The following is a 23283-nucleotide window of genomic DNA, read 5'->3' as shown; positions in this document are numbered from 1 at the left end:
TTACGAGGAGCTTGGCTGCGATTTCGCCGATTGGGATTTGTATGGAACAATATATTTAAGTACATATATAGTCACTATTCGTTTACGCATCAGATTGAGTACGAAAACTTTTTTACACCAATTTTAGTCACGACCACGACTAATATTTGTCCCCACAAATACATTATTGGATTTCAAATAAAACTAAAATCTTCTACAGGGCGTTTACAAGGAGAGGGTCGTTACCCCCCCCCCCCCCCCAGAAAAAACAACCGAAAAAATTATCCGTACCACATTGTGTTCGAACACTTAATGAATAAAGTACAAACGATTTCAGTAATAATTTCAATGAATACTTGAAAGTAAATATTTGAAATATACTACTTTTTTCATTGTTTAATAAATTAATTAGTAACGTTGGACCTTATTCATGGTTATGAGCCTTATTCATGGTCAATTGGGTGCATTTTTTTGACACCCAAGCCGTTTCAGAAAATTTTAACTCACAAAACCGCAGGTTCGTTCATAGTGGAATGGGTCACTTTTCAGCATGACCGCCTCCCACCCAGACACACACACCTACACTCAAAGCCGATGTGAGCAAATGACAATGTGTTTGTGTTTTCTTCTCCCTCATTTTTCCTCTGTCGATTAATGTCAACGGTTTGTCGAGCAAGAAATTTTTATTTGGATTGATCTTGATTTGCAAAAGAATGCATAACTTTTAAAATGTTTTGTTTGCCTATTTTTCTCCATATTTTTGTAGTCTCAATTACCCCTTATAAGCCCTTCAAATAGATTTTTGTAACTATCTTTCAAAATTTTCCCCCGGACCCCTTGAAATTATGGGTGTTCTGCAAACCACTTAAAGAGACACTCTCCTGTTATACTTACCACTACAAGGTGGGAAAATAGTAAAAAAAAAAAAAAAAAAAAAAGAAATAATAATAATTACAACAGTGGCAATGTGGGAATCCGGGCCCCTCCCGAAAGAAATTTTTGGATACGGCCTGGCTTGCTAATAGCACCCATTTATCAGCAGTATTTGGTAAACAGCCAATTTATTGATTATTTCAAATCAGTCATTTTTTTATCTATTAACACGTGGAAATGTTAATTTTTAGATAAATTACTTAAGTATGCCCAGAACAAAAAAAAAAAAAAAAAAAAAGAAGAAGAATACGTGATTAAGAAAAAATATATAACATTTTTCTGCATCTGAAGATAATAAATGAATAATAAAACAAGAAATTACGAAAGTGTTTTAACAGTTGTGAATTTAAGTAGTGTATTTGCGTTTTCCATTTTCAATATTTATTGAATTAATGCAAGTAAAAAATAAGTAATTATGAGAATGGTTAGTATTGTGAGTGTGTTTCAGTAGACTTTTTCTCTCCTCTCCCACCCCGAAATGTTTATGGAAATTTTCAATTTTGTGTTGCTTTATATTGTTATTGTATTCGTTGCTTATATGTAAACTTTCACTGAATATAAATTACCCCCTACGCCAACCTTCGCTCATACACCATTTAAGGGGGTCCGGGACACAAAAATCCTCAAATTTTGCAATTTTTTTTTATAATTTGAAAAATTGCTCCGTTTTTTTCTGCTTAAGAGGACGTTTGAATCTTGTTTCTGCCTTAAATAGAACGAAAGTTATAGTTATTTTTGTTGCATGCATCTAACGAATATGTACATAACTTTAAAACTTTAAACGCGTTTTTCTCCATGATGCAATTTTTCCCGATTTCTTGCATTCAAACTCTTATAAGTCAGGAACCGATAGAGATAAAGTAATGAAACTTGGAGCATATCTTTTTCAAGCAATTTACTTTAATTTTTATTCGGCGAATTTGAAAAAAACGTTTACTGCAAAAATTATGATTTTTTTAAAAAAAAGTATCTTCGAATTTTTCGAAATTTTTCTTCAAATATTTTTTATTTTTTATTGAATCAATATTTTTAAAATCGCCGAATAAAAATTAAAGCTTAGATATTTGTGCATACTTTTTTGAAAAAAAATTGAAAATTGACCAACAATATTTTGAGTTATAGCAATTTAAAGCAACCCCATTTTTTTGAAAAAAACTAATTAAATTTAAATAAAAAAATAATTTTTTTTCATATTTATGTTATGATTTTGCTTATTAAATAAATGATGAATCAGTTCAGAAAACTTCAAAACTCTAAAGTACATAATAAAAAATTTTTCAAAATGTGTCCCGGACCCCCTTAAACAATATCGGTTGAAGAGGATGAATTGTTTTGTTTTCATACGATATCGCTTAACTGATAGTGAACGTTTTTAAATTTTTAATTTGCTTATCGGTGCACTCCAACTTAGTACTAACATTAAGAGATTTTTTGGTTCACTGAAATGTCATTACGTTCAATGCACATATAATAGCTCCCAAAAGTGTTCGTATACCTTGAAATTTTGTAGTAAAACCAAAAAAACGCAAAAATTCGAATATGAAATCCATTTTTTTTTCCACATCATTCCTATGCCATTCTAAATAAAACCCAGTAGTATTGTCAAAACAATGCCTGATTTTATTTTTAAAATTTATCAAAAAACGAACAGATAGAGAAATAATATGCCACAAAAGTCATCGACACTGCAATATTTTCGAATAAATTCATGGTCAAAAGTATCACATGTCTTTTTTTTTTTTGCATTGTGTTGACTCTGTAAAGTCATTTCGCTTTAATTTTTTGCTTATTTATTCCCTAATATTCTGCTAATTATTTCTAAATTGCTGGTGAAAAAACAATAAACACCATTCGAAATTTTATTTTTCCCCCCTCAAAGTAGCGGTAAATTGGTTTGAAATGTCTCTAAATTAGTTAATCTATATTATTCTACAGTAAAGTACTTGATAAAATGCTTTAAAGAAAAGAATCGGGTCGAAAACAAGGTAAGAAAAGGTCAACTGGCAAAGTTAACAAAGCGTGATCTGAGATTTACAGTAAAAAAAAAAAAAATATATGAAAAATACATTCTAGTGCTGTTAAAGTTTCTGTAGAATTTAATAAAAAATTTTACGTTTAATTTTCACCTAAAATTGTGCACAAAGTTCTCTGATTAGCTGGATTAGATGGGATCTCTTCCCGCAGAAATTTCTTGTTCGTGCGAAAAACAGAAAGCTTACGTTTTCCGTCGCAAAATCAAAGATAAATAAGCTCAAAACGTTTTGGAATAACGTCTTACTTAGAGATGAAAATTAATTCAACATTGTATAAATTGTTGTATAATTGTAAATAGAAGAAAAAATTAGGGGGGAATTTAATCTTAAGAACTTAATTGGATCAGTTAATCAAGACGGTGAAGTGTTCTTGCGTGAGGGTGCATATCAGCATTAGAACTTGGTAGTTTGGAATTTTTTGATGAAATAATAAATTATGCTGTTTATTTAAATATTTTTAAAAACAATTTTAAACTATTAGCCCAAAATTTGGTTCTTTGAATCAACTTCGTTTTTTATCAAGATAACGATAACAAGCAAAGTATTCAACGTTTGCTTCCGGTGCCTCGAAAAGTGTCATCAAGCTTTAGAAAGATACCCTCAGTCGCCAGATTTAAACTTAATGTAACACACAGGAAGAAATCTGGAGGATAGATTACGAAAATACAGCATTGAAACGAAAAGCGAACTAGAAACACATTAAGATTCGAAGTGCGGTTGGACTTACTCAGAAATTGCAGGGAAATAAAAGAAATACAAAACAACGAATTCTATTCCCAGACGTTTAAAATCTGTTGTTGATACTGCATGATACTCCACTAAATAATAACTTAGTAAAAAGTTAGATTATTTACTAATTTTTTGATATTTTTGCAAAGTGTACGAAGACTTTTGTGAGATAAAATTTCTACCATTTTTTGATGAGTTATTTCTTAAAAATCAAATTTTATTATGTTATTAACAATTTTCATTTAGTTTTGCAGAAAATAGATCATAAATCTTATAATTAAATACCCATTCCAAAATATTACTTTTAATCAATGGATGGGGGCGTATTTCATTGAAAATCGCAAGTGTACGAATACTTTTGGGAGCCACTGTAGTACATGTATAACAATAATTGCACACGGATAGGAAGCAACAGCTTTGTCATAAAACTTGCGCCCCGCTCGCCGAAATAATGACCCATGGGAATTTCAGTTTTACCGAAACGCGAAATACAGCGAGTTCGATTATTCAAATCAAAACAAGAGAACGCGTCACTGCTACACACACCCTCTACAAGATAAACTACAGACGGATCCGACAGAGGATCCAAAACAAATGCCTGAAAGCACGTGGTCGAACAGCTTACCAAAAACACCGACATGGACAGCGGCACCCTGGTGGCAGAAAGAGAAATCACGCAATACCCCTTTCTTTTCCCTACAGAAAAAATGAAGTGGCGCTCGCGTTCCCAAGTTCTCTATTCAGCTACGCCGGCCGTTCAATCGTATAACGGAGCAATCGGTAAATCGGTTTTTAGGCGAAATTCGCACAACCATCGGAACCGACAATACAATGAAGAAGGGAATTTTTAACAAGACATTGAGAGGCTTATAGAGCGGTTACTTATTGAATTGCCCATCTTGTTCAAGCTAAATCGCCCATATCGGATGCGTAATAGTAGTCAACTCTAGATAACTCGGAGGTCCCAAGGGACCGGTTAAACCGTTCGAGTTATTGGTTGCTCCGAGTTATGGGAAGTTTCCTCAATAGTCTGAAGAGTGGGACGCAATCAAAACTTCGAGATAAAAGACTATTTGAGTAATAAGCTTCGAGTTATCGAGATGCGACTGAATTTTTACTTTACATCTGTTGTCAACTCCTTTAAAAATACACTGAATTGAAATGAAGCCTTATAAATGTAGTCCCGGTCTGAAGCTTCTTCAGTACAACTCAACCACATCTTGAATCCGCCACGTTGTAATTTCGAGACAAAGGAGGCGTGCGATCACTAAAGTCTAAGAGCACAAAACTAATTTTGGTTGAGAAAGCAACTTATTGTGAAATTTTTCTTTGATATGAATAAAATTGATTAAGTTGCAATAGGAATCAACAAAGTGAGGCATCGTAAATTGCAGATAAAAAAGAAAATAAAAAAAAATTAAAGAAAGACAAAGAAAAAAAGAAAACACACAAGTAAGGAATCTTTTTCAATCTAAAATACAATATATTAAAAAAATTTAAAAAAAAAAAAATAGAACGGACTTTAATAGACTTTAATACAGGATTTGTGAAGTTGGAGCAAAAACAAAAAGTAAAATCCAGTGTAACCATGCTTCGTTCATATTTTCAGAAAATCCTCCAAAGTTACGAACGAAACATTTATATCGTTACTCAAATATGCTGTTATCAATGCATAATGTATGAGGTAGTGAAGAAACTGGGCCTCGTTAAATTTATAGTTCTAGTTAAGTTATGGCTGTGAATGATTTTATCTACCGTTTTTACGCCAACTTCAAAAATGAAGTTACCATCACGAAACTTCACCTTATTATTTTCATAAAAAATTTCCATACTATTAAAAAAAAAAAAGCAATGCCTTAAAACTTTAAGCGATTGGCACTAAAAATTTATCTTTGTTCCTCTCTGGAATTCGTTTGTGTGTTAATTTAATTATAACCATTTCAATATTATGTTTTCCCTAACTAATTTACATTTCACAGCATACAAGTTGCTTGTGATGCAATCCTGTATCTCCTAACTTAGCCCAGATCATCTGTTATTGGCATCAGTGGTGTTCCCATAGGGTTTACTCCATATACGCTGTATACTGCCAAACATTTTAGACATATAGCGTATACCCTCAAGCTTCAAAAATCAGGGCCCGACTAAATAATTCTTTAAGTAATTTGGGGCCCCTTAGGAAGAGGGGCCCCAGGCCCAGGCGGCCTGTGCGGTAATCAGGCCCTGTCAAAAATGTTCATATGATATGTATTTGACTGCATACACATATTGTGTGCAACGGATTACTGGGAGTAAACCCTCAGAAAAATTTATAGGGACATAACTGATTGGCATAGATGATAACGATAAAAATACTACTATAGTTGAGGCAAACCTAACCTGGTAGCATTGTGAAAGCTAAGCAGATCCTAATCACATTATCTCACTTTCAGGTTAGGTTACCCCCACTATAGAGCAATGACCCTGAAAAACTTGATGCTTGTTTCAGAGAAGCCTTCATTCAAAATTATCACTACAATTACTATTAATATTACTGTTGTACGGCACCAAACTTTTGTAACAATGGGTTTTACATTTAATAATTTAATAGGCAAATCCCATGAAATGTACTGTTTTTTGACCATAACAATGACTGGTATGACAGCTGCAGTGTCATGTGATCTTTTGAATTCTCCGAAAATTTATTTATAATCTTTTGAATTTAACTAGTCTAATTTCTAGATATATAGAGCAAGTTTTTTTTTTTTTTTTGAATCGAAGTTTTGACCTTGCGCAGTTTAAGCAAATATCAAGGTTGGTGTTGCTGGTTTTGGCGCACAATCTTAATTTTAGACGTCACTAAAATAATTTTACCCCTTTTCGTAAAACTAGTTTTTTAATGGTTTTAACCAATTGATTACACAAAGAATTTTTTTCTATGAGTAGCTTATTTAAGGGATGTAAGTCAACTTTTTAAAGTTTCGTGTAAAACACATTTAAAGTTCAGATCCAAGGTAGACGATTCATTGAATTTCTTTTGTAAATCATGCTGTATCGCAGCACCCACGAGAGCTACTAGTCATCTCTTTCCAAAAACCAGAGGAGAGGTTCTCCTATTATTTGTACTGATTATCTCCAAAATTTTCATTTTAGCTCTTACATCCCTTTGCTTCTCACTGCCTCATTTGAGATCCCTGTCCTATTGTATTTATACATAACACTACTTATAACTTTTTTGGATAAGATATTTTCAGGGTATAAAACTGGTCAGTAAAAGTAAGTATTCTTCATCTTGGTCAGTATTTGTCAGTTTTTTGAAAATTTAGTAAGTCAACTCAGTATTTTTTTGCAAATTTGCCGAAGAATTCAGTTTAAGAAAAATATCGGCAGTTGTATTTTGCAGTGGCTCCTAAAAGTATTCCTACACCTACGACTTTCAATGAAATGGGATCATATCATTTGGTTAGAATTAATATTTCGGAATAGGTATTTAATTATAAGATCTTTGATCAATTTTCAACAAAATTACATGAAAATTTTTTAAAAAATATTAAAACTTATTTTTTTAAAAATCAAAAACCAGAAAGTGGCGGAAATTTTATCTCGCAAAAGTCTTCGTACACTTTAAGAAATGTCTATATATTATTGAATAATCTAACTTTTTATTAAGTTATTATTTAGTAGAATATCATGCAGTATCAACAACACCTTTGAAACGTCTGGGAATAGATTTCACTCTTTTCTCTCTTTTTTTTGCGTAATTTAAAGTAAGTGTTCTACCACACTTTGAGTCTTACTGTTTCTAGCTCTATTTTCGTTTCAAAGCCGTATTTTCGTAATCTAGCCTCCAGATATCTCTAAATATGTTACATCAAGTTTAAATCTGGAGATTGAAGGGGTATTTTCTGAACTTTAGAACAATTTTTGAGGCACGAGACTCAAACGTTGAAAGGCGTGTGCTACTTATCGTTATCTTAATAAAAACAAAGTTGTTTCCGATAAGCATCTTTAAAGCATTTTAACCAGCACTTTACTATAGAATGGAATAAATTAACTAATTTAGAGACATTTCAAACCAATTTACTACTACCGTGAGGAAAAAAGTCAAATTTTTAATGGTATGTGGTTTTTTTACAAATACCAGCCATTTTAAAGTAACCACAAGGAGAGGTTTTGGGATTAAAACCCCTCCCAGAACTCTCGAAAAGCAAATACAAATTACTTTCCAATTAGACGTTCAAGTGATATTTTATGATTCAATTGGTATAACAGTAAGACTGAAATGGTCTTACTAAACTTAAAAATGGATCATGGTCACTCAGCCCTTCCAGTGCTGGACAAAGTATTTTTAGGGAAATCAAGAGAGAGGATGCCTACCACACTCCAGATTTTCTGTGGTTGCTTTCTAATTCTCATCGAGAGATTGAAACCATTAATAGCCTGCATTTTAAAACATGATCGTACTATAGTTTTGATTCCAGCATACATGCACTTAGCATAGTTGTAAGTAGCTATTTAAGTAAACCAAATGCTTCTCCTTCAGGCTTATGACATTCTTCCCTTGGATTTAGAACTTCTATATTGTGATTTTGGAAGAATGATTAAATGGGCTGACTCTCATGTACAATCATAAAGACATTGATGGACCTCTAGAAGAGGTTTTAAATAACTTTGAAAAACAAATCTCGCAAATGGATAAAAGCTAGGCATATTTGAGAGAATAGACTGCAATACTTCGATTTATTTTTTAAAAAGAAAAAATAAATAACAGGTTCATATTGTTTTAGAAAACTATCCACTTACCTTATATAAATCTGTCTCAAACTTAGTGCAAAATTTGCACAAGCTTTCGGTAACTTTAAAACTTCTGCTACAGAATCCCATTTCTGATGTTCTATTACCTATAAGAAAAAGGTAATTGCTTTAGCACAGAATAAATTTTTGAGAGAAGGGCTAACCCGTCATTAGAGCATTTGATAGGGGAGGGGGAAGGAGAGGGGTAATTTGCCCTCTTGGATTACATTAACATAATGTAATTATGTATTTTAACAAGTATATTGTGTTTTTCCTATAAAATACATTGAGTACAGTGACCTCTCACTTATACCTCACTTACGACCAAAGGAGACAACGAAATTTTCGCGCACAAGTCAGATTTGCGCTTATGTGAAAAACCCCAAAATAATCTTAAATGTTAACATCAGTTATAGTAATACTAATGGTACACTACTAATACTAATGAATAAATATGCAAATAACTTCTGTTTATGCATTGTAATTCAATAAAAATGCTAAATTTGAAGTTCTACGTTTTGTCATTTTTTATACACTGTACAGTATGTAAGCGAATTCCCGAAGACCTAAAAACTGTCTCGTAATCAGTGCTATAGTCCTCAAGGATTGAAAAGATCCTCGATAGGCCATGTCAATGCTTACCGCTTGATGTATGTAACCCATTCTCCCCTATCGATGTCACAAGCCTAATTCCACCCCCAATTGCACACATGTGCGAAAAAAGAACGGGTTCTTGGAAGGATTCCGAACAGTGGAACAAAGGAGTGTGAATGCATTCCAAGAGACAAAAAAAAAAGCACAAATCTTCCGTTAAGACTGAAAGGCATTTTAACTTAAACTTGAAATTTTTTTATCACACTTAAGTGAAAGTTCCATAAATGAATAAGAGTTAACATTGTTCTCCTATCTCTCTGGCCGAGCCCGTGAGAGAAACGAGGATAAGTGAAAAATACGTATAATAGCGTTCGCATATAAGCAAGAGATCACTGTAGGGTCAGGTGGGGTAAAATGGGTAGTGGGGTAAAATGGGTAGTCAAAATATATGGTTTTAAAAACAAATTATTTTAAATTAAATTTGCATTTTTTTGAGTGGGATATTATACTTGGCTGTTCTGAATTCTGTTTCACAAAATATATTTTTCCAATAGATTATTTTTTAATGAGAGGTAACTCTTTAAATTGAAGTAGATAAATTCAAGCTGCATGTTGTCTTGCTTAAACTTCTATCTCCAGCTCCTGATTTTTGAGATATTTTTATTACTGTGTCATAATATCTTTAGTTGGACATTTTTGTAGCTGCTTCAACTTACAGGGAAGAAAAAAAAGATTTTTTTCTATTTTTATTCTCATATTTTGAAAATGGGGTAAAATGGGTATATGGTTAGGCTTATCATTCCAGCAAGTTGTTTTAAAAGATTTTTCAGTCATATTTTCAAATGACTGTCATGAAAGTCATATTTTCCTTTAAATGAATATTATTTCATTTATGGTTAATTTAAAATTATTGAAACATAAAAGTATGCAATGCCATGACTTTATAAAATAAACTTCGCTCCATCATAACAAATAATAAATAAGAAGCCAGTGGTATACTTATTCTAGAGTTTTTGTGCACTTGCGCACAAAATAACAATTTTCTCAGAATATGCTGTGCCCAGCCAGTTGCTGGTCGTCACAGTTGTATTGTATTTGATTGCAATCAGATGCTACCAATTTCTCTAATGTACCTTTAAATTCTCAGAACATATCCTTATTTCAATCCGAAAATTATGCGTCACAAAGCACGATTTTGTCACCTTATAAAGATTTGAAAATGCAATATTGTCTGCAATTTCAACAAGAGCTTCAGATTTGACAATTACCTGCATGAGTTATTTAAAACAACCTAAATGTATGCTGGCAAATACAAAAGACATTATGACAAAGATGTTTCAGAAAGACTAAGAGTTGAAAGTGAAAAAAGTAATGAATTATAAAACAAGAAAATAAAAAATAGTGGGAAAAGAAAGTTTCCATTCAGAGGAAGTATCTGAATAGAAACTGCTAAAAATATGCTTATGAAGCAAAGTTTAACCACAGGTGCCTGGGTATAAATATTATACTTAGAGGAAACAAGCAAGAAAGAATTTATTGGCAAATATATGGCTGTTGAGGAAAATATTATGGATGAAATATTTTTAAAAAATCCGAGATGGGGGATTTTTCTTATTTTTTCTGATGTAGACGACATGGATTTCAGTGAAAAACATCAAATAATAGAAATAATTAATGAGCCACAATTTAACAATAGAGGCCATTACTTTTTTTAAAGAATGACAAGTATGGATATCACGCATTGAAAGAAACCTCATTAATATTTTGTCAAATTTACTGTTTGCACTATTTTTTTAAATTAAATTATAAAATTTTGTTAACTGACTCTTAAGTCTATATTATCACACTGCATTGAACAAATAGTATGCTTTTTTATCACTTCTTAGACTTCAATACCCATTTTGCCCCACAGGCTACCCATTTTCACCTGCATGGGGTAAAATGGGTATAGAAAACATATAGTCATAAACAGTCCTCTCAAAAATAAATTTGTTTCAAATTATGTGTGAAAATCATTTAATTCTAGTCTCAACATATGTAATGTATACATAAAACAAAAAAAATTTAGAAACAAAATATTTTGACAAAAATATTTGAGTCAAAATCCAAAAGTAGGCTATTTTATACCCATTTTACCCCACCTGACCCTATATACTTTTTTGCTGCTCCATAAGTACCATTAAAAATACAGAATGAAAAAAGGATACTGAAAAATATAACAAGGTGAAAAACTTATTATGGGAATTTCACCCTAATAGCCCTATCTTGTTAGTAGGTAGGCTGAATAAAGTAGATTTTTTAAAAAAATATACGTCCAAACCTCTGTTTTTATGCAGTGGATAGGGATTGCATAAAAAAAGTCTCACATGGAAAATATCCCAAAAACTTACAAAATTGTAACATTTACACGAAATCTAAATGAACCTAATGATAACTTTTGCCAAGTACTTGGACAAAATTTCCCGAATAAGGAAATTTTTGGGTGGTCACAGTGACTTCCCATCGGGGGCCTATGTTGCCACTTGAAGATTCTTCCTCGCACTCGTTTTAAAAAATAATTTCGTCAACCGAATCCCAATATGATTGAAATTTTAATATCCCGCACCAAAAAAAAGCATAAAAAGAGCATAAAAACAGGTTTGGGTGTAATTAAAATAAAACAGAAGTATAAACTTAGGTTTTGTTACTGGGAAACATTTTTAAAGGTCCAGTCAGTCAGGTTATGTATAATAAAAATGAATAAAATGAAACATTTAATTCTGAATAATTATTTAACTGTCAGTACTTAATGCGGTTTTTGAGTTAATAGCTTTTGCGCTAATTCTATTTTTGCCACTTTGGCAAAAACTTGCTAACTCTGTGAAAGACTATTTTTGAAAATGATAGGTAGAAGAGAGGTTCAACAGCTTTCGTCTGGATTTTTTAAACTGAAGTCTTAAAAACGCTATTGTAGACTATCTTTTCAGTTTTTTACTTTTTAGGAACCTTTTTATGTTGCATTATGATTCTTTCTTTACTTTTTTTCTACATTAGTATAAGAAATTAAGTGTAATCATTCAGTTCAATTAACTCAATTTGAATGTACCAAAAAAAGCAGCTTCTACTTACTAACTGAATAACATTATTTTGGGGGATAATTAAATCCCAAGTATCTCTCTTTTAAAAAATAAACTTGATACAAGTTGATAGTTCTACAATTGTAGTATTCTGCCAAATATACTAGTTATAGTCATAAGAAACTCCATAGTACTTTTCAAATGACATATTATTCTTCAGGGTTTACTGATTCATCGAATGAATAGTGTTTTACATCCCCAATTAAAATGTAGTATTGAAAAAAATTTCAAACATTTTTGCAGAGTGCATTTTAATTTCAGATGTCCCCGAAAATGTTTAAATTTTCTAAATGATCCATTCAATCATTTTCTGAAATTTGCTGCGGCAGCGCTTATTGTTACTGTATCATGTAACATCTTCAAATGTTTTCCCAACGAGCTGCCATTACTTCATTTTATAAAAAAAGTGGAGATATTTTCTAAAAAATAGAACCGTTCTCCTTTGTTAAGATTGTCTTTCTATTTTTTTAATTATTTAGCTTGGATTCTTGTGTTGAATCCATATTCAGCTGAGTACTTATCTTGCTTTCTCACCCTTTTTAAAAATAACTCTTCTTTAAATTGGAAGTACAGTAGACGCTGCTTTATGTGATCACGGTGAATGTTATCATTCGCTTAATGTTATCATAATAACATGCGTTAACCGAGTCGGATATTGTAATCAGTGTCTTCGTTTATTGTTATCACTTTTTCGTAAAGTTTAATTTTTTTTTGTTCTTCAATCAAAAGAAATAGAAAGGCAGACCCTGACAAGTAGCTTCCGGGAAAGCAAGTTCCCTTCTTAAGAATTTAAAGCAGAAGAATTTTTCTCTCTTCTCAGTTACACTAAAAACTTCACTCTAAACGGACTAACATTCTAGCCATGGAGAAAAAGCGCAATGATTTCCCTGTTCAGGGAAAAAAATAACATTTTAAAATGCTTTATTAATTTAACTTTGATGAGTCAAAGAAATGCTGCAGAACAAATAAACATTTCTCAGCCATTAGTTTGTAAGTTACTAAAAAATTGTGACGAGAAAGAAATCAAGTGAAGCTAAATAAAAACTTATTAAACATCCAGCGAAACTGTGCTGGAAAAGATGGTGAGTTGAACCTGCTTTGAAACTGGTTTAGGAATGTCAAGGAAGAGGATGAGCATAAAAAGTCCGTTAATGCCATAAGAAAAAGAAGATCTTGCTTTTAAAGTGGGGAAAAAAAATTTCTTGAATCGATCGGATGGTTTAATGTTCGATTAATGGAAAAAAGAGCTATTTCATTATGTTAATTTCTAATTTAAAACTGTGTTTATTTGAAACTTTGTAATTTCAATTTGCAGTTGTAAAAATAAATGCTTGAAGTAATTGAAAAAATAATCATTTTGTGTCTCCTGGATTCTTTTCGGTTATCGTTATCAAACTACATCTGTCCCAAAGTGATCATATTAAGCGGGACCTACTGTATTTCTCTTCAAAGAAGACTTTTAAAAAGCCTTTTTTTAAGTAGAAGGAAGGTCTACATTGTAATATTACTGGTATTTTTCACCCGAAATATTTTTAGTCAATGTAGAATGTCTACTTATTCAAAATTCTTCATGAAAATATACATTAAATTAAATAAGTTTTAAATATTAGCAGTGATTTTTAAAATGCTACGATAGTCGCATCTAAACTGTTACGTCAGTCACAGCTCAAATGTTACGTTAGTCACACTAATTATTTCGTAACTACTATATCTAAAATAAATTTTGCACTTATTGAGTAGATATGACACATATGTAAGAAAATAAAAAGTGCTGTTTGGCTCAATCATCTGGTTTAGTTTTTAAACAGAAAATAGTATTTTTGTGTGACTAACGTAACGCAACTATTTTCAGTAAAATAACCAAACTAATTAAAATACTAATCTTATAATATATGTAAAAAGAACATTTAATTTTATTGGGACAACATCTAATCTTTTAGAACATACATAGTTCTTATAAAAATTTGCAAAAATATTTACCTCACACAAGAAAACTTAGACGCATGTTTTTTTGCGTATGCTAAGCCTTTTCTACAACCTTGCACGTTTAATGCCAGAAGAAAAACACCAAATGAAATTTTTGAAAACGGTTACTGGATTTATGTACTAAATAGTATTCTGAATGTAATGATAGGTCACAATTAGGGCTTTGTGGAAAAAAAATTCTGAGGCTGAGGTTGACATTTCTATTTAATGACCCTTAAATACATTTTAAAACCTCTATATTTTAATGTATAGTGTATTCGAGTAGTGCAGCATATAAAAAGAAACTTATTATAAAATATGTAATATTTGTTTTGTTGGAGACAACCTTTAAACAAAAAAAATATTTCTATAAATACCCATAGTTTAAACTTATAAACCATTGTTAGTTAAGTTTTTGGAGCTTTTCTGTTTCATAGATCATTCAAATAAGATTTTATGTGAACAATACTTGTATTAAGGGTCATTCTATGAAAATGTCAACCTCAATCATGCAGGCCAAATTTCAAACTTAATGTTAATGTGTTATACATAATTTTAGAGATAACATTCTTAATTTTCGAATCTCGTAAAAGTTTTTTCAAGATGGATGCTGTGCATAGAATAATTATTGCTTGAAATCTTCAACAACATGTAAATTTTAACTATAAAGCATTCAAGCTACGCGACCTGTTATTTTTTAAGCATAAATTCGATGTAAATATTTGTTTTTTCAGTTTTTGCTTACATTTTGAGATTTCAGATTCTTTAATTTCTTTCATTGAATTTTAATTTTTTTCTCGTTGAGCCTAATTTGAATTTTGTGTTAAACAGCCTGTTATGTTTGTCACAAAATGTCGTATTTTCCTTTCCACAATCTTTATAGGACTATAAAAAGAAAAATTTTGCTTTATTCTCTTCCCAAAAGCTTCCTAGAATGCATTTAAAATGTTGAATTTTTATTAAATTATTTACACAATTAGCTTTCAGCATGACAAACGTAACGTATTGATTGTGACGAACGTAATCGCTTGAAAAAAACACTGCATTTTTCGAACGTTTAGTTCAATAAAAAAATGAATGAAATGTCTATTTTGAAATAGTTGTTTTTTTCAATGTTACTGTATAATATTTTCTAATTTTTGCAACAATTAACTCTATTTTCAACACATTTGTGGAATTTTCTTGGGTTCCAATTTATGGAAAAATCGGCAGCCCAAAAAAGAGAGAGAGAGAGAGATGAAGCAGGGCAAGAATGGCCGGTAAACAAAAAGAAAATGACAAGAAAAAAGCAGCAGCAGAGCGTATGCGAATATTACGGCAAAAAAAAAAACACACACAAATACACAACGATAAAAAAAAAAAAATCAAGAAGACTGAGGAATAAAAAATGAGAAGTCAGGAGACAAGAATCAATTGTAGGGAAGCTAGTAAGCTAGCTTTGTCTAGAGTTGTAAACCAATGCAACTTTGCCTTTCTCAACATGCTAAGTTTACAGAAAGATTCAAAAAGCACGCTCTTCCATATAGTCCCAGGAAAAAATAGGCTTTTATATGTTATCTTGCTCAGCATTAGAAATCAGTAAAAAATTCTACTGGTCGTTTAGACCAGTCAACATGAATATGTACTGATTCTTAAACAACATCACTGGTCCGCTTTAAATTAAACACTAAATATGTACCAAAAAATTGTTTACACTTTAGGATGATTACATTTTAATTAAATAACACTGCAAACACTTAATATTAAATAACAATGCAAAACAGATAAGCACATTTTTCTACTGATGAGGATTTTTTAATATTTTTGAATAATTAAAAATATGAAATTTTTGTTTGGCAATAAACATTTAAATTTGCCAAGTATACAGTCTGAAAACAAATTTCATTTAAACAACCCTTAAAATAGGCAACCAAAAATTTGAATTTAATTTATTCATTTATACTTAGTTTCAGGACGTTATTTTCCCCTCCAATTGTGATAAATATTGAGTAAAGTGTAAATGTGCGATTTGAAATTATATAAAACTTTTGAAAAAGAAAAAAATTAATTATAAAGAAAGTCAACCAACGGTTTGACTAATAGATAGCTAGACATAGGCTAGGCAAATGCTTTTGAATTTTTTCTAGCAGAATGTGATTAGAAATAGACAGCAGTTGGTGATCCAAGGGACCACCAATTATTTTTTTATTCTGGTCCATGGCAGGTTTCACTAATCTGGGAGCAGTGGACCAGCAGCAATTTCTAATGCTGCTGCTAAATAACAGAGGCTGCGAGTGAGGCTTATAAGTGTGGGGCAAATTTTTTTTGGAAGTTGAAGACTATTTTAGACTATCTTGAGCAACTGAGGGGGGGGGGGGGTGCTGACATTCTTGTAAATTTTTTGGAATTGTAGTTTTAAAAATGCTGTTTTAGTAGAGTTTTGTCAACGTTTGGGGAACAGAAAGGAGTTTCCAGGGTTCTCGCCGCAATGTTTTTGGAGCTTCAATTTCAAAAGATTGCCGACCCTAAAGTTATCTAATATGGTCTTACAAAATTGCCTTTAATTTCAGGAAATATTTGGGCAAGGACCTCCGAACGGCCTTTATTTAATATCATCAAAAATGAGGTTTTTTAAACATGACTTACGAAAACTTCAAGTGGAATAATCTTTGAACCTTTTCTTCTAATATCATAGAATATTGATTAAGTTTTTAGGACTTTTATTTCTCCCTCGAACGCCAGAGCATAAAGGCACTCAAAAAACATTTGCACGACGGCATCGATCAGGCTAGGCGCGACCCTGTATGCGATTCAGACTATACAAAATGCGATGCTTTTTTACAAGGTAAATCTTTTCCCGGACATGGGGCTCATAGGAGTGAGGCCTACACTCTGGTTTTGTGCCAAAAAAAGTGAAAAAATTAGAAAACAAACCCCTTGGAAACAAAGATCGTTTTTGATGATTTTTTTTAAAGAATTAAGGCAGGAATACACATCAGAGGCTTGCAACTGGCACCAAATGTCCAAGCTTTTCAGCTTTGCACCTCTCTGGCCCCTCAGAAGAGTATTAATGACTAACATAATGTTCCATTTCCCTCCAAATAAAAATAGTGAAGAATTTGTGGAAAACAGAAAAAAATAGGGTTAGGCATTTCTAAAAAGTGGGACCTGTAGGGGAAAACCGTGGTCATATTTGGATTCAGGAGGTCATTTTACATAAGAATCAGCTAGAATTATATCGGAAGCATTTTGAATGTATTTTCTTGCAGCGTAGCATAATCAACTTAAAATTTTACTTTAAATCAAAAAAATTCAGGTACACAGTTTTAAAAGATGTAAATTAACACCTAAAATATGAATTCCAAAAACATACAGGTACATAGTCTTAAGAGTCTAGTCATCAGACAGAAATTTTCTAGCTTTCGGAAGAGAGAGAGAAAGCTGTAGCGTTTTTCTTGCCCCTCTACATGGACTGGCTGAAAGGTTTTGGGGGGCATCTTCCCCTCTGAACGACTGTCAACGCTCAAAATTTATTGGCAGGGGAAGAGGGTCAGTGTGTAGTATTGGATGACCGCATGCAATTTTTTTACATTGAGTCTTTTTAACGCATTGTAGTCCAGACCCAGATCTAGAATATTAGTAGGAATTCTTCCCTTTTTTAAATTTTTTTTTATTCTAACACTCTCTCTTAACTCAACACAACTCTTTAAATCGTGGTTTAAATGCATTTAAAGCTTAAGTTTTGTGTTTATACAAAAATCAATTATTTATTAAAAATAAAGCAAAATTTAAATTATCTAAGCACGCCATTTTCGCCAGGATTTTTTCCTCGCAATTCTCAAATGAAGGAAAAAAAATGCTTTCCAGAAAGCTTTTTAGGACATTTAATCTGTGGACAGTAGGTGGAGAAGAACCCGCCCACAAGTGGGGAACTGGCGACCATTTCCCCCAAGAAAAGGCCATAAATCACTTACCACGCAGAGGCGAACTCATACCTTCGTAAAGGGGGAAGGAAATTTTTAGTTTGTGAATTGGAATAGGCTCACTTTTTAAATGATTACTGTTGTTCTAATAAAGTTATCAAAAATATTTCAACATCTTTAGAAAGCTGAGATTATACGCTATGATTTGCTCTTTTTAAAAATCCGAATACTATTCATAGTTTGTCAAAAATTCACCTTTTCTCAAAGTCAGGGGCCAATCCAGGATTTTTTCCTCACTACCTATTTTTGTGAAAGTATTGCATCATTCTATTTTTGTGAAAGTTTTTTTTATCAGCATTATTTTTGTGAAATTTTAGACGCATCCTAAATTTTGTAAAAGTAGTAGTGGAACAAGTGAAATTTTATTCAGTAAATTACCGCGCATTAGCCAGTGCTAAAGCAGAAATACGTGAAATACACCGCCAGCTCAGTCATTTCCAGCCGAGGACTGCAGTTTCGTGCTTATTAGCACTCATCAGCCCGGCATAGGAATGGGACTGAGCTGGAGATGGAAAACCTCTTAAGAAGCCAAGAGTGCGAAACAAACTGGTAGCTAATATAGAATTAGCAGACCAGACGAGCGACCGAAGCAATGGTTCGGATCAACTCTAAGATTGAAGCACGAAACTGCAGTCCTCGGCTGGAAATGACTGAGCTGGCGGTGTATTTCACGTATTTCTGCTTTAGCCCTGGCTAATGGGTGGTAATTTACTGAATATACCGTTGCCTCGCGTTCAATTTTCGAATTGAACCGAACCATTGCTTCGGCAGGGGCGGATCTAGAGGGGGGCCATGGGGGCCATGGCCCCTCCCAAAGCCTTGTGATTGTAGGATTAAAAAAAAGGGAAAAATATTGTGAGAAGATAATAAAATTTAGCACATGTGTTTTACTGAAAAAGAAGTATAGGCCTTAATTGGGAGATAAGTTATATCCCTATCCTCAAAACAAAACTTTTATTTCCAAAATTTTTCTCCATCTTTTACATCATTTCTTGATTGCAACTACAAACACTTGGACGATCTCTAAATGCTGATGTTCTCAGAGTTCACATATTGTTCACAAGACCAAAGAGAGCCTAAATTTTCGTTTTTATGGCTTTAATTTCAAAACTAGGGGGAGAACCCCTTTTTCCCCATGCGTTTTCACAAATGCCTTGACATGTAGCAAAAAAATTGCATTTTAAGTCTTTTATTTGGAAAAAATGTCAACGGAAACTAGTTTATCCATCCCTTATCACTTAACTTGCTTAAAAGCAACTTAAATGAAATTTTTTAGGACTTCAGTTACAAACGATTTTTGATAGGACCCCCTTGCTTCCTAGTTTATATCGTGATGATAGCTTTAAAGCTCACGAATCTTCCATCCCTTTCTAAAATATGCATAAATATAGTTAAAAACCGAATTTTTAGAGCATCAAAGGCAAAATATTTCCAGGAAGGAAGGATTCTAAGCACCTTCACACTTCCTTCAATGAAAGCAAACATTACCTAAAGGTGCATTTTTAGGCTGGACAGCTGAAGAGCTAGAAGAGCAACCCTCCTCCTCTAACTTCTCAATGTATAATGAAAGAATATTTTGGTTTATAAGCTTTATTTTCAGAAAGTATTTTGGGGCCAGCCTTCGAAACCTGACCTTTCTCCATACATCAAAAATAGACAAAATATGTTTTCAGTTCCCTAATTTTCAAAAATTACTCGGAAATTTAAATTTTGAAGCATTTTCGAGGGAGATTCCTAAATCCAACGCCTCATCTTAATGCCCCGATAACCCGAAAATTGAGTTTTTAAAACTTCATTTTAATAAAATTTCTGGGGCGTTCGGAGTTTGTTCAAAAATTTCAGATGGCCCCTCCCAAAACAATCGGCTGGATCCGCCACTGTGCTTCGGTCACTCGTCTGGTCTGCTAATTCTATATTAGCTACCAGCTTGTTTCACACTCTTGGCTCCTTAAGAGGTTTTCCATCTCAGTCACTTTCCTATGCCGGGCTGATGAGTGCTAATAAGCACGAAACTGCAGTCCTCGGCTGGAAATGACTGAGCTGGCGGTGTATTTCAAGTGAAATTTTAGTTCGGAAAGTGTAAATGTCATCTAGTATTATTTTTAACAGGGTTCGTTTTTTTTTTGGGGGGGGGGGGGAGCTGAAAACCTAAGGGTACTAAAAATACCATCGCAATTTCAGCTTAATGGTCTATGTACTGTGTACAATATAGGAAATTATGAGAAAAACGGTTCATCAAAACAGATGTTTAAAGATAGCGATAATATTGCATAAATACACTTTGGTGTGAAACAGCTAAAAATTAGTTAAAATACTACAAAAAGGTTTCTATTTAAGCGATGGTTCATATAAACCTGCTTATAATTTTATTTTATGAGTATATTTTGTTTTAAACAGAGAAACAAATTTTATATTTTAAAAAGCTAATTTTTGTGAAATTTTCGATGTTTTTGTGAAGCTACTGATTTTATTACTTGATTTTTGTGAAAGTACCGATTTCAAAATAAGATTTTTGTGAAGGTACCGAAAAACGGTAGCAAAATCAGCCTGTATTGGACCCTGAAAGTTCAACTTCAAGTTTGTATAAAAAAAATTTGAATTATTTTAATGAAAAACCGTAAAGACAGAAGCAGGCCATAATCGTCATAGAACAAAAAAGAAAAGTTAGAAAATCTCAATTTCCTGATGAGCTATCACTAGAATGAGAAGACATTCTGCCCCGTAGGTTAACATAGGGAGTGAAAACCGGGAATCTATCTATTGCCTCTTAAAAGATACAAATTAACATCTTAATATTTATTAAGAGTTACGCTGAACACTTGCTTTTAAAATAAACTAATCAACTCATGCTTAAATAATCAACTTGAAATTTAGCTTAATTTCCAAAAAAAATCAAGTACACTCTTAAAAGGTGCAAATTTACACCTTGAATAGAAATTCAAAAAAACTATGGTGCGGGGGAGGGGGCACATCTGAGCGATTTTTTTCACTTCTTTATCTTAAAAAAAATAATATCAATTTCTCAGTACAAAAAGGTACCCAAGATTGAATGTTCTTTTCTTTGTATCATGGAATTTTTGAAATTTTTTTGAAAATTCCTTTATTTTATGGTATTTTTTAAAAATATCTTCAGACGTGCACATGCGCCTCTATGGGGAGATTGGAGTATATATGAACACGATGAAAAAATGCAGGACAAGCATCATATTTGAAAAAAAAAAAACTTCAATATTAAACATATACAGTTAACTCTCTTAATACGATCACATTAAAAACAAAATCATGGCTAAAACGAACACTTCGTTCGTTAAGTTCTAATTACATTAAAAAGTTCACGTATACTACTTACATTAAAATTGAATGTCTCTGCTAAGACAAACAAAAATTTCTGACCTTTTTACTTAAAAAGTTTTGTGATTAAATACTGTAATTTTCTCATTTCGAAATTATTCATAATTTTGTTAAGTAGTAAAAGTCTGTATCAAGAAGAAAATATTTTGCGAAGAAAAAAAGCCATTACATTTATTTTCCTGTAGACATTTCAATTTACTCCAGAGATAAAACTGTTATCTTCCATTGTGGATTACAACCTATGCCGCAATTACACAGTAAAACCCTCCCAACGGACACCCCTCTTATGCGAGCAATTTTTAATTCCCCCCAATTTCGAGGCAAATAGCATCACTAAACCTGTCCTGCAGACACTCCTTTATTGTGGAAAAAAAATTGTCCCATTAGTGTCTGCATTAGAGGGGTTTTACTGTAGATTATTATAGAGTTTTTCAAATTTTTCGGCTTGAATTTATTTTAGTAAAACATACCATGTTCATGTGTACCCCCGTGTTCCAGTGGCTGATCTAGCTGATCAATTTGGGAGCGGCCATCCAAAATTTTTGAACTAACTCCACAGATGTTTTATTAAAATGAAGTTTTAAAAACTCAATTTTATGCCTATCTTTAGCAATGTTTGGTGAGAGGGATGGGTTTAGGAATCTACGTTTCGAAATTGAAATTTCTGAGTAATTTTTGAAAATTAGTGTCCTAGAAAAGCATTTTAGACTATTTTTGATGATGCAGCGAGGGTTCGGGTGCTGACCCCAAACACTTTTTGACAGGCCCGTGTCCAGGATTTCATAAAGGGAGGGGTTTTAATTATAATGTTTCAACATTATTACCTGCATTGTTAGTAGGCCTGGTGAGAGGTCATGTCAGCCGAGTTGGAAACTAGAGGCCCGGGTCTTGGGAGGGACCGGCGACACAGAGGGGAACCCCGAATTAGCGAAAATATGATAAAGTAATATTTATTCTTTTGCTATTTAATGTTGTGGCACTTAAAATAGTTTTTTCTTTCCTAGTAAACTGTTTTTGAATTCTTTTTCTTTTCTCTTATTTTCTTCCTTTCTGTCTTTTCTTTTGGGGGGGGGGGGCAGTGACATGACTGATAAGGAGCCCCCCGCCTTGGCTCTCTGCAGCCCTGATTGTTAGGACAACACAACATTAAGTCAAATAGTTCATTTCTGTTTGATGGTCAAAATGAAGGGCGTAGCGGGGGGGGGGGGGGAGAAGATTGTCCAAATTCCTAGAAGATCTGATTTTAAGTAATTTCTATTGTATTTTTTTCTGTAGAACCTTGTTTATTCGGACCAAATTTGTCGAGTTAAAAAATTTCTTTCAATAATAATTTTGAACTATGATTGCAATAAAGGAACCATAAATGCGCCAAACATTCGGTATTTGATTTGATTAAATGTACAACTCCTGCTTAGAATGTACCATAAAGTATAGTACTAATCTTCCAAACAACATGGCGTATTTTAAGTGTCAGTCTGACACCACTGCAGCTGAACTTTTAAACAACGAAGTATTTGCCAGAAACGGTACTATGTAAGAGTAGTTTTGCTACAAAGCATTGTTTTTTGCTGTAATAAAAAATAAGTCTGATCATTTAAGAATGCTTTTGCTTATTACAGGTATTATCCGGTTCCAGTTAACTGTACCTGTAAGGAAGGAGTAATGAACCCCATCTCCCAGAAAGGAAATTCTGGCTGCACAAGTAATTTCACTATTTATTTATTTTGCTGCTTGTTTAAGGGGATATCACACGAGAGAAATTACGGGACATCGTAACCGCAATAGGAACCGTCAACTCTATGTGGAACTGGTTTTTCGGACGGGAAGTTGCCTACAGGGTTACTGCCG

General features: G+C 32.7%; 1 protein-coding gene across 1 annotated transcript in view; it reads right to left on the bottom strand.

Moving 5' to 3' along the window:
• Positions 1-8452: 8452 nt before the first annotated feature.
• Positions 8453-23283, bottom strand: part of LOC129226995 (AT-rich interactive domain-containing protein 2-like) — a 34335-nt gene continuing 19504 nt past the window's right edge. The window contains exon 3 of the mRNA XM_054861624.1: positions 8453-8554. Coding sequence (XP_054717599.1) covers positions 8453-8554 — 102 coding nt within the window. The remainder of the gene's footprint in view (positions 8555-23283) is intronic.

The sequence above is a fragment of the Uloborus diversus genome, chromosome 7 (assembly GCF_026930045.1).
Source record: "Uloborus diversus isolate 005 chromosome 7, Udiv.v.3.1, whole genome shotgun sequence".
NCBI lineage: Eukaryota > Metazoa > Arthropoda > Arachnida > Araneae > Uloboridae > Uloborus > Uloborus diversus.
This window is presented reverse-complemented; position numbering and strand designations above follow the sequence as displayed.